Source organism: Chanodichthys erythropterus, chromosome 16, assembly GCF_024489055.1.
Source record: "Chanodichthys erythropterus isolate Z2021 chromosome 16, ASM2448905v1, whole genome shotgun sequence".
Taxonomy (NCBI): domain Eukaryota; kingdom Metazoa; phylum Chordata; class Actinopteri; order Cypriniformes; family Xenocyprididae; genus Chanodichthys; species Chanodichthys erythropterus.
Window position 1 is genome coordinate 5,238,071 of NC_090236.1, and position 18,256 is coordinate 5,256,326.

Genomic DNA, 18,256 nt, shown 5'->3' on the forward strand with positions numbered 1-18,256 from the left:
ATTGACTTGTCAGCTCAGCAAGGTGAAGTTTTTTTAATAAGAGGAAAGATTTAAGCCATGATGACTTGTTTATTTAAAGTGATAGTTCACCCAAAAATAAAAAATTCTATCATCATTTATTCACCTTCCAAATTCATATGACTTTCTTACTTCTGCTGAACCCAAAGAAGATGTTTTTAAAGGGTTAGTTCCCCTAAAAATGAAATTTCTGTCATTAAGTACTCACCCTCATGTTGTTCCAAACCCGCAAGACCTTCGTTCTTCTTCAAACACAAATAAATTATATTTTTGATGAAATCCGAGAAGTTTTTATTTCCCATAGAAAGCAACAAAATTACTGGTTTAGAGAATTAGTAAAGACATTGTTAAAGGTGCCCTAGATTCAAAAATTGAATTTACCTTGGCATAGTTAAATAACAAGAGTTCAGTACATGGAAATGACATACAGTGAGTCTCAAACTCCATTGTTTCCTCCTTCTTATATAAATCTCATTTGTTTAAATGACCTCCGAAGAACAGGCGAATCTCAACATAACACCGACTTACATAACAGTCGGGGTGTACGCCCTAATATTTGCATATGCCAGCCCATGATGTTCCCAACATTATGAAAGGCATTAGACAAGGGCAGCCAGTATTAACGTCTGGAGCTGCGAATCATCATATTAACGTCGTACAGCCGAATCATCAGACTAGGTAAGCAAGAACAACAGCGAAAAATGGCAGATGGAGCAGTAATAACTGACATAATCCATGATAGAATGATATTTTTACTGATATTTGTAAATTGTCTTTCTAAAAGTTTCGTTAGCATGTTGCTAATGTACTGTTAAATGTGGTTAAAGTTACCATCGTTTCTTACTGTATTCACGGAGACAAGAGCCGTCGCTATTTTCATTTTTTAATTTTCATTTTCTCTCCAACAGTGTAGCATTAGCCGTTAGCCACGGAGGACAGCCTCAAATTCACTCAGAATAAAACTTTTAACATCCAAATAAATACTTTACTCACATAATTCGAAGCATGCATGATGAACATCTTGTAAAGATCCATTTGAGGGTTATATTAGCTGTGTGAGCTGTGTGCGCTGTAATATAGTCGACAGCTCGTGTGGCAGGAAGCACGCGTCTTAAAGGGGTGGCGCCGAGTGTAAATCAGTGCATTGTTAATGGTGCCCCAAAATAGGCAGTAAAAAAAATTAATTAAAAAAAATCTATGGGGTATTTTGAGCTGAAACTTCACAGACACATTCAGGAGACATCTTAGACTTATATTACATCTTGTGAAAGAACGTTCTTGGGCACCTTTAAAATAGTCAACGTGACTACAGTGCTTCAACCTTAATTTTATGAAGCGACGAGAATACTTTTAGCACGCAAAAACAAAACAAAAATAATGACTTCATTGAACAATTTTTCCTCTTCCCTGTCAGTTTCCTACGCAGTTGACACAGTGAATGCAATTCAGCACTTCCATGTAATTTCATTGCTTTTTATGGGAGATAAAAAAAAGATTTCCACAAAAATATCTTAATTTGTGTTCTGAAGATGAATGAACATCTTGCGGATTTGGAACGACATGACAGAAATTTCATTTTTGGGTGAACTAACCCTTTAAAAACATCTTCTTTGGGTTCAGCAGAAGTAAGAAAGTCAAAAATGAAAATTCAGTCATTAATTACTCACCCTTAAGTTCATTTATTTACACAATATTAATAAACATGCGTTCAATCTTTTGTGTTCTACAGAAGAAAGAAATTCATACTTGGAACAACATGACAGTGAGTAAATTATTTTTGGATCAACTGTCCCTTAAAAAAAAGCAAAGAATTCAGTTTCAACACAAGTAAAAACGCCCAAAAGAGTACTTTAGTACAGAATTATAATTCAATTACTCAAGTATACATCCCTGATTTTATGAAGAGGCCATTCAGCATGGTTTATTTTGCAGTCAAGTTATTGAACTGCAGTTATCAGCGGTGGTTTGTAATATTAATTTACTTGCACAGTTATTCATTATACAAAATAAATTACATGACCTGTAACTGTCACGGTTTTCAGATGCATTGTTTCCTTCTTGTCACGTGTTCTTTGTTTTGACAGTTGTGCGCGTGTTGAGTGTGTGCGAGTGTGTTTGTGGGTGTGTCCAGGCCACGACAATCATCATTGGATCCAGCTGCCACTCATCACCTTCCCCACCTGATGCTCATTCAGTCACCCTTCAAATACTCACCTCATTCCCCCATCCATTGTCAGATCGTTGTTTGGTGTCCTGTCTTGTGGTGTCCGTTCATGACCGATATTCCTGTGTTCGTCGTTCCAGTTCCTGTTCTCTTCTTCGTGTCTTCGTTCACCGTCTGGATTGGATTATCACCGTCACCACGCTTCATCACACCAGCACCATCCACGCAGCGATCACCTCAGTTCCTGTTGTCTGCCACGCCTGCCTGTCTCAGACTATTATTGTCTATCTCCTTCAATATTATAATAAACGGAGTTAACTTGCACTTGCTTCCTGTGATTCATCATGACAGAACGATCTGACCAAGGAACGGAAGCAGCAAGCTCGTCACAGTCTACGCTGGAGGATTTTGTCAACGGTAGCATCCGCCGCATGGAGTCGCAGGAGAGAGACCTGAACAAGACAGGTAGAGCAGTGCAGGCGTTGGCAGCGCAGGTGTCCGAGCTCACCCAGCAATTCCAGCTGTTTCGTGGTCCCGCTGCGCCACCCACACCGCCTGTTCGCTCACCATCACCAGAGGGCGCCCCCAGTTTGGAACCACGTCTTCCGATCCCGGAGTCTTATGGAGGTGAACCCAAATATTGCAGAGCGTTTCTCACACGCTGTTCTATGTACTTTGCTTTGCAGCCACGGACTTTCAGTACGGAGCAGAGTAAAGTGGCGTTTGTTCTCACCCTTCTGACGGGGAGGGCAGCCCTCTGGGGAACGGCAGTGTGGGAGAACCAGGACATCTGCTGCACCTCGTTCCAGGCACTTTCGGCTGAGATGAGAGGAGTGTTCGATCGATCGGTCGCGGGGAAAGAAGCCGCTAGACAACTAGCTGAACTGCACCAAGGAGAGAAGTCGGTGTCTGATTATTCCATCGAATTTCGCACACTTGCAGCTGAGTGCCATTGGAACGAGGAAGCGCAGTGGGACATGTTCCTGCATGGGCTGGCTGATCGCGTCCAGCGGGAGATCTACGCGCTGGACCTCCCCCCGACTTTCAATGGACTCGTGGATTTGGCACTTCGGGTGGACGCTCGGCTGACCAGGGCCGAGCAGCGTGACCCGATTCTAAGGAACACGGAGTATTTGAGGTCCAGCAGCGGGGACGCGGTCAGCCCAGCTCAAGATCCCGAGCCCATGCAGGTGGGTCGAGCTCGGCTTTCCCGGGAGGAGCGGGAAAGGCGGAGGTCCCAAGGACTGTGCCTATATTGTGGTAGACCTGGACATGTTGCGTATAGTTGTCCGTTAAAAAGGGCTAACCCGGCAGTAAATTTGAGGCTACTGTCGGGTGGGATCTCCGCCGGGAAGTCCTCAACCACCTCCACCCTCCTCCCGGTGAGACTGGGGTGGTCCACTCACGTTCACCAGTGTCGTGCACTTCTGGACTCGGGGGCAGAGGGTAATTTTCTGGACAGAGCTCTTGCTAACAAGCTTCACATCCCACTCAAACCCCTCTCCGACAGGATTACAGTTCACGCACTCAATGGACAACGCCTACCCACCATTTCGCACATCACAGATGACATCACCATGACCATCGCCGGCAACCATTCAGAACTCACCTCATTTTTTGTTTTTGATTCCCCCAACTCTCCGGTTGTACTTGGTCACCCCTGGCTCACGAAACACAATCCCCGGGTAGACTGGATCCAGAACTCCATCGTGGCCTGGAGCGAAAGCTGTCATAAGTCTTGTCTCGTTTCTGCCTGTTCGTCTGTCTCTGGTTCTGTGTTGCAGGAGGAAGCGGTGGATCTGTCTAACGTGCCTGTCGAGTACCACGACCTGAAGGAGGTGTTCAGTAAGTCCAGGGCTGCTTCTCTCCCTCCGCATCGTCCCTATGACTGTGCTATAGATTTATTACCAGGTAAATCTCCGCCTAAGGGCAAGTTATATTCACTTTCAGTTCCTGAAAGAGAGGCTATGGAGAAATATATTTCTGATTCACTAGCAACCGGGTTTATTCGCCATTCCTCTTCTCCAGCGGGGGCGGGATTCTTTTTTGTGGGGAAAAAGGATGGATCTCTGCGACCTTGTATTGATTACCGGGGGTTGAATAACATTACGGTAAAGAATACTTATCCTTTGCCGTTAATGTCTTCGGCCTTCGAGAGATTGCAGGGAGCCTCCGTTTTCACAAAATTGGATTTAAGAAATGCTTATCATTTGGTCCGCATCAGGGAGGGCGATGAATGGAAGACTGCTTTTAATACCCCTAGGGGGCACTTTGAATACTTGGTTATGCCGTTCGGGCTTTCCAACTCCCCAGCAGTCTTCCAGGCACTCGTCAATGACGTGCTGAGAGACATGGTCGATCAGTTCATATATGTCTACCTGGACGACATATTGATTTTTTCCTCGTCTCTCCAGGAGCATGTTCAGCACGTTCGACGAGTACTTCAGAGGTTGCTAGTGAATGGGCTTTTTGTCAAGGCGGAGAAATGCGTTTTTCATGCACAGTCTGTTCCTTTTCTAGGGTACATCGTGTCGACTGAGGGAGTGCGCATGGATCCTGAGAAAGTAAAGGCTGTGGTAGATTGGCCAAGTCCAGATTCCCGTAAGGCCCTACAGCGGTTTCTGGGGTTCGCCAATTTTTACCGTCGGTTTATCCGCAACTTCAGCCAACTAGCCTCACCTCTGACTGCCTTGACCTCCCCCAGGACTACGTTCAGGTGGTCAGACGCAGCAGAGGCTGCGTTTGCCAAACTGAAGGCTCGCTTTGTTTCGGCCCCCATTCTTGTTGCCCCTGATCCATCACGGCAGTTTGTGGTGGAGGTCGACGCGTCAGAGGTGGGGGTAGGTGCAGTGTTGTCCCAGCGCTCTTCTTCAGACGATAAGATGCATCCCTGCGCGTTTTTGTCTCATCGTTTGTCTCCTGCCGAACGTAATTACGACATTGGTAACAGGGAGTTGCTGGCAGTCAAGTTGGCCTTGGAAGAGTGGCGTCACTGGTTAGAGGGTTCTGGGGTACCCTTTATAGTCTGGACCGATCACAAGAACCTGGAATATATTAGAACAGCCAAAAGATTGAACTCCAGGCAGGCTCGGTGGGCACTTTTTTCGGACGTTTTGATTTTACCATCTCGTACCGCCCGGGTTCCAAAAACATCAAACCCGATTCTTTGTCACGTATTTTTGATCGTTCCGAACGCCCGTCTACTCCCGAGTGTATTTTACCTGAGACATTAGTGGTCTCCACTCTGACATGGGAGGTCGAAGAGAGAGTCAAAGCGGCTCTAGAAGGGGTAACGCCTCCGCCCGAGTGTCCACCTAACCGCTTATTTGTGCCGGAGGAACTACGGTCCAGAGTTATCCAGTGGGGTCATTGTTCCAATGTAGCGTGTCATCCAGGAGTCTGTCGAACTAAATTTTTAGTCAAGCAACGATTCTGGTGGCCCCGCATGGCTCGTGACGTTCGTGATTTTGTGTTGGCTTGTTCAGTCTGCGCTGTTGGTAAGACTTCCAATCGTGCTCCAGATGGGTTGCTCCAACCGCTGTCAGTCCCTTCGAGACCCTGGTCCCACATTTCGCTCGATTTTATCACCGCCCTCCCACCCTCCCAAGGGTATACGGTTGTTTTGACCGTAGTGGACCGGTTCTCGAAGGCAGCTCATTTTATCCCCTTGCCCAAATTACCATCAGCCAAGGAGACAGCGGTTACCGTCATTGACCACGTCTTTCGGCTTCATGGCCTCCCGGTAGACGTGGTCTCTGACAGGGGTCCCCAATTTGTATCCAAATTTTGGCAGGAGTTTTGTAGATTGCTGGGGGCGACTGTTAGTTTGTCCTCTGGGTTCCATCCCCAGAGCAATGGTCAGACTGAGAGAGCCAATCAAGATTTGGAGCGAACGTTACGATGTTTGGTCTCTAAGAATCCTTCCTCGTGGAGTCAGCAGCTCTCAATGGTGGAGTACGCCCACAATACGTTACCAGTGTCGTCCACGGGCCTTTCTCCGTTTGAGTGTAGCGTAGGTTACCAGCCACCAATCTTTCCCGGTCTGGAATCCGAAGTCGCGGTCCCCTCCGCACACGCCTTTGTCCAGAGGTGTCACCGTACCTGGACGAGAGCCCGTGAGACTCTCCTCCGGGTAAGGGAGCGCACCAAGGCCAAGGCCGATCGCCACCGGTCAAGGCCCCCCGTGTACGTCGTTGGTCAAAGAGTGTGGCTTTCTACTAAGGATATTCCTCTCCGCTCCGTCTCTAACAAGCTTGCTCCTAAATTTATTGGTCCGTTCACTGTTACCAAGATTGTTAGCCCGGTAGCAGTCCGCCTCAAACTTCCTCCTGCGTACAGGAGGGTTCATTCCGTCTTCCATGTGTCCAAGATTAAGCCCGTTTTTCACTCGGCCATTAATCCGCCTGTTCCGGTTCCCCCACCGCCGCGACTCGTAGATGGGGAACCGTCTTATTCGGTTAATCGGATTCTGGACTCTAGGCGGAGGGGACGCGGATTTCAGTACTTGGTGGACTGGGAAGGTTACGGTCCGGAGGAGAGGAGTTGGGTACCTGCCAGGGACATTCTGGATCACACCCTTATCGATGATTACAATCGACAGGTAAGGGAGTCGGGGAACGCCGGGAGGCGTTCCTAGGAGGAGGGGTACTGTCACGGTTTTCAGATGCATTGTTTCCTTCTTGTCACGTGTTCTTTGTTTTGACAGTTGTGCGCGTGTTGAGTGTGTGCGAGTGTGTTTGTGGGTGTGTCCAGGCCACGACAATCATCATTGGATCCAGCTGCCACTCATCACCTTCCCCACCTGATGCTCATTCAGTCACCCTTCAAATACTCACCTCATTCCCCCATCCATTGTCAGATCGTTGTTTGGTGTCCTGTCTTGTGGTGTCCGTTCATGACCGATATTCCTGTGTTCGTCGTTCCAGTTCCTGTTCTCTTCTTCGTGTCTTCGTTCACCGTCTGGATTGGATTATCACCGTCACCACGCTTCATCACACCAGCACCATCCACGCAGCGATCACCTCAGTTCCTGTTGTCTGCCACGCCTGCCTGTCTCAGACTATTATTGTCTATCTCCTTCAATATTATAATAAACGGAGTTAACTTGCACTTGCTTCCTGTGATTCATCATGACAGTAACGGCTTACACAAGAAAATTAGCAAATTAAATGAGCCATGGATTCAGTTTCTGATTGACTAAATTAAGCAGTTGGGATTTACAGTAATAGACTTCATAAAGCAGGAAAAAAATCAGGCCAAAGCGTTTAACCGAGATTCAAAAATGTAAAGCAGGTTTTCTACAGCATGTTTGCCGTCTTTCAGTTACATTCCTGACATGTTTATTATATATGTAGACATTTTACATTTTTAGAGCATGTCTTTAGAAGGTTTTGGAATGAAAAGACAAGTACCCATACTGTATAATCAGTGCATGAAAGCATGTGTCAAAGATCAAAGGTTTTGTTTATGAGGTGAAACACCAGTATGAGTCAGAGGTGTTATTCTAGCTGTCGAAAGAGGGGTACTGCTGGGTAAAATAAAGCTATTAGCTCTGATTAGCAGCCAGCTTGATCTGCCTTGACTCACACTGGTTCTTTATGCTAATGACTAGCAATACAGCTAATCCCATATGACAGCTGGGATTATACTGAGGGGATAGAGGGAGAGAGAGATGAGGTTAGGTGCATAGTTGTGCGGAAGGAAAAGGTTATGTAGACAAAATATAAATCTGTCCTTACATAATCCTACCATATTTGATGTAGAGTCAAAAAGCATATACTATCAATTATAGGAGTTCTGTACAGCTTATTTTCATAGTGAGTGACTGACAGATTCATGCTGTGAGTGAGTGCCATGCTGAGGCCAGTGGTTATAATGATCTTGTTTACCAAGATGAAGTAACAGCCCATTCATACTGTACATCCACAAGTCTAAGATAAGATTATTCTGCTTTATGACATCAATACATGATAATAGCACCTTCCTGAACTGGCCAATTATGTGAACTAATGAATATTTATTTATTCATATTCATGTATATTAACATTCATAATTAATTAATTAATATTTATATGTTTTTGAAACATTTTCCTTGATACCTCATTCCAGTGTACTGTGGCAATATTAAAAAGACTGACTAGATTTTAGATCTACTTTTTTACATGACATTTTAAAGGTGCCGTAGAACGTCTTTTCAAAAGATGTAATATAAGTCTGAGGTGTCCCCTGAATGTGTCTGTGAAGTTTCAGCTCAAAATACCCCATAGATTTTTTTTAAATTAATTTTTTTAACTGCCTATTTTGGGGAATCATTAACTATGCACCGATTCAGGCTGTGCGGCCCCTTTAAATCGCATGCTCCCTGCCCCCCGAGCTCTCGACTATAATACAGTGCATTTACAAAGTTCACACAGCTAATATAACCCTCAAATGGATCTTTACAAGATGTTCGTCATTCATGCTGCATGCATGCATCGATTCCTGTAAGTATAGTATTTATTTGGATGTTTACATTTGATTCTGAATGAGTTTAAGGCTATATGCTCTGTGGCTAACGGCTAATGCTACACTGTTGGAGAGATTTACAAAGTATGAATTATACAGACTGCAAGTGTTTAAAAATGAAAATAGCGACGGCTCTTGTCTCCGTGAATACAGTAAGAAACGATGGTAACTTTAACCACATTTAACAGTACATTAGCAACATGCTAACGAAACATTTAAAAAGACAATTTAGAAATATTACTAAAAATATCATGTAATCATGGATCATGTCAGTTATTATTGCTCCATCTGCCATTTTTGCTATTGTCCTTGCTTGCTTACCTAGTCTGATGATTCAGCTGTGCACAGATCCAGACGTTAATACTGGCTGCCCTTGTGCAATGCCTTGAACATGGACTGGCATATGCAAATATTGGGGTCATACATATTAATGATCCCAACTGTTACGTAACAGTCGGTGTTATGTTGAGATTCGCCTGTTTTCCGGAGGTCTTTTAAACAAAAGAGATTTATATAAGAAGGAGGAAGCAATGGAGTTTGAAACTCAACGTATGTCTTTTCCATGTACTGAACTCTTGTTATTCAACTATGCCGGGGTAAATTCAATTTTTGATTCTAGGGCACCTTTAAAATGCAGTCATTCTAAATTTCCAAGATTGATCTGGGGATCGGATCTGAAGCTGTGTATTTCTCATCTGTAATATATAATGTCAATAAATTTAAAATAATTTAAAATAAAAAGTAAAAAATTGGTTAAAAAATTAACATTGACTAGTTTACTGGCTACTTTTTAATGTAGTTAGAAGTTAAATTCTATAGTTGTGTAAGCAATGTGTCTGTATTGTTTTGGTCTTAAAGGTCCCATTTTTCGTGTTTTTTTGAAGCTTTGATTGTGTTTATAGTGTGCAATATAACATGTGTACATGTTTCACGTGTAAAAAAACAGTATTTTTCACATAATTTACTTATCTGTATACCGCTGTTTCCACTGTCATAAAAACGGGCTGATGACTTCCTTGTTCTATGAAGTCCCTCCTTCAGAAATACGTAACGAGTTCTGATTGTGCCAGCGGTTCCTGTGTTGTGATTCGACAGCAGCTTAGCGCTCCTTGCCCGGAAAGGTCACGCCTCTTACCATAACGTGTGCTGCAAATAGTTTTACATGTGGATTATTGTGGTGTTGTGCCGAATGAACACAAAAGACAATAATTCCCGAGAGACTGAACTCTTTAATGTCCACAAGCAGCGACAGAAAATGTACAACGTTAGCACTCACTCAGAAGAGTACCTCATACGGAAATCAGCCATATACATAAACATAGTCCCCTCTTATGGCCATTATGTGCACTGCAGTCCAACATTAACTATTGCAGTAAGGATACCACAATTATAATTTTTGGGAAACGAGTTAAACATAAATTGTAACCATTGATCTCTAAGTACAGCGTCCCTGGGAAGGCCAAACAAAGGTGATTGGACTGCGGGATTAAAATAACAGCGTTTCGGCGACATGAGGACAAACACACTCTACAAACGCAACTTTTGCTCTTCTCTGTGGGAGTGCAACAAGACCACGCCCCCTTTTTTGTGTTTTCCTGTGGGCGGAGGTTAGTCAAAAAACTGTTTTAGTGACGTCATTAAAGAAGGAAGTAGAGGGATGTAGTCCAAACTGGCCGTTCGATGTAGGCAACTTCTGTTAAATAAAATATCTCGCTTGGCATTGAACTTTGAGCTTTAAAATTTTACAGATTTTATTTATACTCTAACAACAACATTACACAAACTAAAGTTTGAAACATGGGATCACGAAGAACGGGACCTTTAAAGGGATAGTTTACCCAAAAAATTAATTCTGTCATTAATTAGTCACCCTCAAGTTAATTTATTTAAAAAATATTAATAAACATGCGTTCATGCAACAACGTCTGCTCTTGCACCAACACAACACGCATGCATCGTGGCGCTATCGTGAAACCATGTTGGAGAATAATATTTTGTAAATAAAGTGGTAAATGATTGGGTTTTTTTTGTACAAACAAAGCAGTCACATCGCTTCATAAAATTGGGGTTAAACCACTGGAGTCACATTGATTACTTTTATGATGCCTTTTCTACACTATAAAAAATCAAAAGTTAAGAAAAATGAAAAGTTTAAGGCAACAAACTTCAGCAGATTTTTAAGTTTTCTCAACTTGTTTTTGTAGGAGATTTTTGAGTTTTCTCAACTTTTTGTTGTATACACTGAATACAAAAAGTTGGGAAAATTAAAAAATCTATTGAAGTTTGTTGCCTTAATCTTTTAAGTTTTCTCAACTTTTGATTTTCTACAGTGTACCTTTCTGGGGCTTGAATGTGGTAGTTGCGTAGACTGTCAATGGAGGGACAGAAAGCTCGCAGATTCCATTAAAAAGATCTTCATTTGTGTTCGGAAGATGAACGATAGTCTTACGTGTGTGGAACGACATGAGGGTGTAATTAATGTCAGAATTTTCATTTTTGGGTGAACTAACCCTTTTAATGTGTGGGACAAAAAAGTGCCTTTACCCATTGAAATATAATGAATTATAGTCTATATAAGGAAAGAACTTTTAAAAAGAGCCAACAGAATTACACAATTTAATATCAGACAATTAAATTCAGTTCAGAAGGGCTAAATGGTCCCCCGAGATTACATTTCATCTTATAGTGGTGCCAATACTCCAATTTTTACATTTAATTGTGTTTCTAAATCAGTGACTGTCTCGGCTGTTCTTAGAGAGGAGAAACTTCTTAACTTATGATAATGTATCTGGATAAACTAAGATGTTAAAAATGAGCTGTGTTCTCAGAGGGCTCTTGCAAAACCATGTTTGACTAAACTAATTTCCTGTTAGAGCTCTTTATTTGGACGAGAGTGTAATAAAGTGGGTGATCTCTGACTGAGGCTCATTATCAGGGGGACGTTTAGAGAGATCTTTGTCTCAGGGTGCCAGAATAGTTTTTCCATCAGGGGACGCCAAAGTGTGACAGTCTCCGATTAAGCTCACTTTAGTGACACACTTACACTCAGTTAAGACTGTCAGACAGATAGGGTTATTCAGCTAGTCCTGGAGGGCCACTGCACTGCAGAGTAGCTCCAAAATCTTTATGGCACCTTAGGTCATGTCTGTTTGCTTTGAGGTCATCTATATGTGTACTCCTAAAGTAGAACTCTTTCTCTTTCAGGAAATCGGGCCAAATAATAACATTATATACATTTTATATAATCTTAATATGATTTTAGGATTTTAAACAACAATAAACAAAAGTAAATATTGAGTTATTTTAGACACAATATTGCCAGTTACTTAGTCCATTTTTGTTCCGCCAATGAAGCCACAGCAGAATAAACCATTTCGCATGTAACACGCAGTAGTGCCGTTTCTGAACAAATTGTTTGCATAAATGATGTACCGACTCTCTCTTAAAGACAGTCATTTGTTTCATTGCTAAATGAATCGGTGTTCTTGAAAAAATTGTTTGAGTGAATGATTTAATGAATCATTCATAAGGACAGTCACTTGTTTGGTTATTGGTTATTCTAATATAGGGCTGTCAAATCAATTAATCGTGATTAATTACAACATATAACATTTATAGCTATATGTACATATGTATATATACACAGACACACACACATATACTATATATAAATATAATATATGTGTGTATATATAATATACACATATATTATGTAAACACAAACTTTTATGTTAGATGTGATTAATCACGATTAATCAATTTGACAGCACTTATTATTAATAAACCATAATTTAGTAATATTGAGAAAGCATTTATTTTTATATTTTCAATTATAGTTTGATTTAGTCATTTTATGTGCTTTTGTCATTTTTATTAATGTTTTTTTTTAATATTTCCATCGTATTTCTATTTTAGTTTTAGTAATTTTAGAACTTATTCTACTTCTACTTATATAAGCTTTTCATCTAATAATCCATATTTTATTGATATTTTATTTTATATATTTGTCATTTTTTCCGCCATTTCTGATCAAGTGATTTCATTGTTATTAACACAGGGTTAGGTTTAACCTATAACCCGGGGTTAAAAATGTACTGTAATTCATAAGCAAATAGTGTATATTTGAATTGAAGAATTCTTCTTATGACCAGATTAATCGTTCATAAGTGTTCTGAGTGTAACAGTTTTGTTCTTTTATATCCCGTTATAGTTCCATTTTCACTGTTCCTGTTTGCTGGATTCCTAGTTAGTTTGCTCGTTAGTTAATTCACGAGTTTATATGTACAATAGAATAAATGTTATGCACATTTGGCGTGCTGTCCGGGGGGGAGATCTCCGAGCTCTGAATATTGGCCCGAATATTGGGGTGGAGGAGAGATGCTGATAAACTCTCAGATGAACAGAGCTAAGTCTGCTGTATTTATACCTCTAGTCATTGGTTGAGTTGATTAACTGAATGTGCTCCACCTGTGCTAATTAGGTTAATTATCTGAACCTGCTCCTCCTGAATTTTGTCAATAAAACATCATTTAGTCCCACAAACCTGTTCTGTTTCATACTAATTATGTTTCCTCGTGTATAAGCCCTGTGTTTTATTTAACTTGTGTTTTAGTCTAAACATTACACTGAGAGAGCATTGCTGGTGAATATCCTTTGAAATTCAGCCTTATCACAGTAACTGAGCCGGCCAGGACAGGTTTCAGGGCGGTTTTGGACAGTTTTTCCATATATGACGCTGGGTTCCTGTCAGGTAGATTGTAATTCCTAAAAAACCCAAACTTATTTTGTGTGAGAGTCTGTGCATCTGGGTCTACTCACATAGACAGGAAATAAAAACTTTTCAGGTTCAGTCAGGTTTAGTCTTGAATATCTGAGTGCACCAGTCAGGTCAGATCACATGGGCTGGGCCAGGTTTGGGCTTTAACTTGATGTCTAGTTTTTCGCTGAATGGCACAATCATTGTCGTAATCCCACTGCAGCACAAGGAAGTTTCAGGGAAACCGCATGACCTGACAGGAGCCTCGTTTGCCTCTTTTAGGATGGCCATCTTGCATGTTGCATTTGATTTGACAGCCAGACATCAGTAACATTAGTCAATAACATCTTTCCAGGGTTTAATATATGCTAAAAGATGTCAAATCAATGATTAACTGTTCCATCACACCCTTTTTCAAGTTTCCGCAGCAGACTACATGTGACACACTGCGAAATGAGAATGGCATCTGCATTATAAACGTATCTCACTCACGCATACACACATAGTCCCATCCAGATGGATTGTCTTCCCTCTCGCTGTTGAGTGCAGCACTGAGCCGCTGGTGAGAGACTGCAGTTATTTCAGTCTCATTGCAGTCTCTCTCTCTCTCTCTTCCTCTCCCACTCTCTCTTTCCTCTCTCCTTATCATCTCTGATTGAGCATCATTCTCACATACTACGCTTTCATGCCTCCTCTTTCACACTCACTCTCTCTCTGTTAGCTTCTCCTTCACTTACAGCCCCAGTGATCATGCCGCATCCCTCTCTCTCTCTGTCCTCTCCTCCGCCTGTCTGCTTTTGTTTACATAAATCTTCATCAAACTGACTGTATTTTTTTGTGCCAGTTGAGCTGCATTTGCCTGTTTTTTGGTAAGAGGACATTTAGATGCGGGACACAGCGTGTTTTTCACCTTGCGGCTCACTCATCTGGACTGCTTCTGGAAAGGGGTCCTGTTCAGTCCTAGACTTTAAGGAATACATCGATCATCCGGTTTGCCACCCGCCGAGTGTTTTCCCAGAGTCCCGGAGTCTGTTTCATAGCTGTGTGTCTCCTGCGGTGCACTTGGACTGCTCTTATAGTCTCGGTGATGAGCGTGGGCTGAAGAAAACCCCCCTCTGCCCGTCATCAGCCTGAGGAGAAACACCATTGAGGGTCAGCGAAAATCAGTGGAGAGGAACGAGTGACAAAAAGGAGGCGAAGAGAAGAGTGAAGGGCAAAGCAGCACTGCACAGGTTAAGAAGAGCATCAAACGGCGGCACAGACGGGATCGGCTCCTGTTGGGAAAGAGAGCGAGAGTTTAAGAAAGAGAGAGGCAGGAACACTTTGAATTTTTAAACTCTGAACTAGTGACTAAACTCTTCAGCTTTTGAGATCCAAGCCATAACTGCATCCTGATTCTCTTGGACTTTCAGGACAAGCTGTGACAGTTTTCCCTGCTCAAGTTCCTTCGCAGCTAACAGCCATGCAGGTGTCCTTCGCGTGTACAGATCACGGTTTGAAGGCCCCGCGGACAAGCGAGCCGAACAAGCAGAACACGTCGAGTCCGGGCACGGCCAGCGCGGCACGGGCACGGTTCCGAACGGTGGCGCTGATCGCTCGCAGTCTGGGTTCCTTCACGCACAGGCACCACATTTCCCTGAAAGAGTCCACTGGGAAACTCACCGGCATGAAGTACAGGTACGGGGAAACTTCCGGCAATCGCAGAAAACTCTGATGATATTGTTGCAAGATATCAGTTCTGACACAGTTGGAGTATCTTTTTACACTGACTGCTCTAGTTATAGCTTTGATAACATTCTTTTTATTCTCAAAAAGACAGGTTTCTATAAAAATAGCAGTTTACTCTGTGAATGAACAAACTCATTCTAGTAAACTGTCATTATTGACAAAGGAATAAAGGAATAGTTCACCCAAAAAAGAATACTCAAGCTCATGTTGTTCCAAACTAGGATAACTTTCATTCTTTATTGGAACACAATTTTTTTTGAAAGTGATTAGGGTCTGAAAGATTAACTGACTTTCAAAAAAAAAAAAATTATCTTGTATTTTTGACACAAGTCATACAAGTTTGGAACGAGTAAATTATCACAAAATGTTCATTTTTGGCCGAATTATCCTTGTAAGTGTTTAGTTCATGCGGAGAAAAATGATCTTAAAGTGATTGTTAGTTTGATGGAGTGGTTAATAATGTGATTTGTTGAAGTGATTAATGAAGTTAAAAGTAAATTGATTGGCTACATTTAGAACAATATAATAGCCTACTTTTTTTTTTATTACACACTGAAAACGAACAGCGGATTCTTGTCTTGTGTGTGAAATTGTGAATTAGAGTAAAGGCTGGTGTGGAGAACTGAAAACATTCAGTGTGTATGTGTGTGTGAATATGAGGGGGAGGTGTGAACTAATGGTTTTTGTGCTGGAAATAATTAATTGCATCTGAGACACAAGTATACCACAAGCATGCAACAGTTATCGCATATCTGCTAGTTTCCATAACGACAGAGAACTGGCAGTTTGCCTTGATTTACTCTAATTGGACACATTAGCTGTCGGACAGGGATCATAATTGGGCAGTAGGGTAAACCTGAACACCCTCGGCTGATGTCCAGCTTCACACACTCATGTTTGACATTTATTACGCTTTCAGTAAATTAATTGCATAATTAAAAGAACAATTTCATAAGGAAATTAATTTGTCTTGATCTTTTGAAATAAGTACGGAAGAGGATTAGGGCCAAGCAATAATAAAAAAATAAAACCATCTCGAGATTAAAGTTGTAAAATTTCGAGAAAAAAGTCGAGATAAAATGTTGAGAATAAACTCGTAAAATTACAAGAAAATACTCATTAAATTTCAAGAAAAAAGTCTAAATAAAATGTTGAGAATAAAGTCATTAAATTACAAGAAAAAACTCGTTAAATTTCAAGAAAAAAGTCGAAATAAAATGTTGAGAATAAACTCGTTAAATTACGAGAAAAAACTCGTTAAATTTCAAGAAAAAAGTCTAAATAAAATGTTGAGAATAAACTCGTTAAATTACGAGAAAAAAATCGTTAAATTTCAAGAAAAAAGTCGAAATAAAATGTTGAGAATAAACTCGTTAAATTACGAGAAAAAAATCTTTAAATTTCGAGAAAAAGTCGAGATAAAATGTTGAGAATAAACTTGTAAACTTACAAGAAAATACTCGTTAAATTTCAAGAAAAAAGTCTAAATAAAATGTTGAGAATAAAGTCATTAAATTACAAGAAAAAACTCGTTAAATTTCAAGAAAAAAGTCGAAATAAAATGTTGAGAATAAACTCGTTAAATTACGAGAAAAAACTCGTTAAATTTCAAGAAAAAAGTCGAAATAAAATGTTGAGAATAAACTCGTTAAATTACGAGAAAAAACTCGTTAAATTTCGAGAAAAAGTCGAGATAAAATGTTGAGAATAGTCATTAAATTAAGAGAAAAAAGTCATTAAATTACGAGAACAAATTTGTTAAATTATGAGAAAAATGTCGTTAAATTTCGAGAAAAAAAGTCGAGATAAAATGTTGAGAATAAACTCATTAAATTATGAGAATAAAGTCATTAAATTATGAGAACAAATTTGTTTTGTTTTTCAAACTTTTTTCTCATAATTTAATGACTTTATTCTCAACATTTTATCTAGACTTTTTTTCTCTAAATTTAACAAGTTTTTTTCTCGTAATTTAACGAGTTTATTTTCAACATTTTATCTCGACTTTTTTCTCGAAATTTAACAACTTTAATCTTGAGATGGTTTTATTTTTTTTTTATTATTGCTTGGCCCTAATCCTCTTCCGTAATACTAAGAGTTTGATGTAAAAAAAAAATTTAAGAACAGATACAATATTACAGATACTATAATTCCTGAACAGCAGAAAAGCAAGTGATAATATTAAAATGTGTGAAATCTTGTGCTGCTCTTGGTTGTGTTTAGCTCCTGCTGCTACCTGTATATCTTTTCCAAAGGATCCCAGTGTTAGGAAAGTAAAGCTGAACTTCATTTTTAACAAGATTCAGGTCATTTTAGTATGACCTTAAGAGTTTGTGTGGCATATTTCAGCATGGATTGTTTTGTGAACCTGTCACAAGGTAATGCAAGCATTGCAGATAGGTTGTTGTTGGAGGATGGAGCATCGCAAACTATATTTGTCTTGGCAGCAAACCCATCCTGTGCTCCAAGTGTTAGCATGGCAAAGAGCAGTTAATTTTACATGCAAAGAGGCTGTTTACATAGTCTTAAAGGAACAGCAGCAGCAGCAGCAAAAAAAAAAAAAAATCGTCTGTTTCTAATTCTAAGGGTCAGAATAAAAGGGTGAAAAATGGTTAGATAATTTGTGATTTTGAGAAAGGATGGGAAAATAGTCATGAAAAACAATACTGGCTGTCACAATCAAGTCACATGACAAAACAAAACTGTCATTTCCAATCGTCAGAGGCAAACACACTGCTTGCGGGGCACAACCTGCCTCTTGCAGAGAATTCTTAGGTTGTTTTCACAGGACTAAGTTAACCATGAGTAATGACCCTCGTGTTTATCCGTATTTGACGGATGTCCTGGAGAACAAATATCTGTCTCTGTGATTTAATCATCTGTCACTCATTGTGATTTAATCTTTAGAAATAGCAATTGCTCTGACAGCATAGAACCTCAGGTCTTTTTGTAAAATTACATTTTTTCTAGAAAGTCCTGCTAACATTTTAAAGTCTTTCTGTTGCACCGCAGTATGTGTCTTTGATTAAGTGTGTGTGTGTGTTTGTAGTGCGTGGTCAGAATGTATAAAATGAATGTAATTGAAT

The 18,256-nt window shown here is 40.6% G+C and overlaps 1 protein-coding gene across 2 annotated transcripts in view; it reads left to right on the forward strand.

Annotated features, from left to right (window-relative positions):
• kcnab1b (potassium voltage-gated channel subfamily A regulatory beta subunit 1b) overlaps window positions 1-18,256 on the forward strand; it is a 76,361-nt gene that overhangs the window by 1,486 nt on the left and 56,619 nt on the right. The window contains exon 1 of one of the 2 annotated variants that reach the window (XM_067361981.1): window positions 14,905-15,119. The exons of the other annotated variant lie outside the window; for it this stretch is intronic. Within the exon in view, the coding sequence (XP_067218082.1) occupies window positions 14,905-15,119 (215 nt within the window). Of the gene's footprint in view, window positions 1-14,904; window positions 15,120-18,256 lie in introns of those variants that run through there. 2 annotated transcript variants of the gene reach the window in all.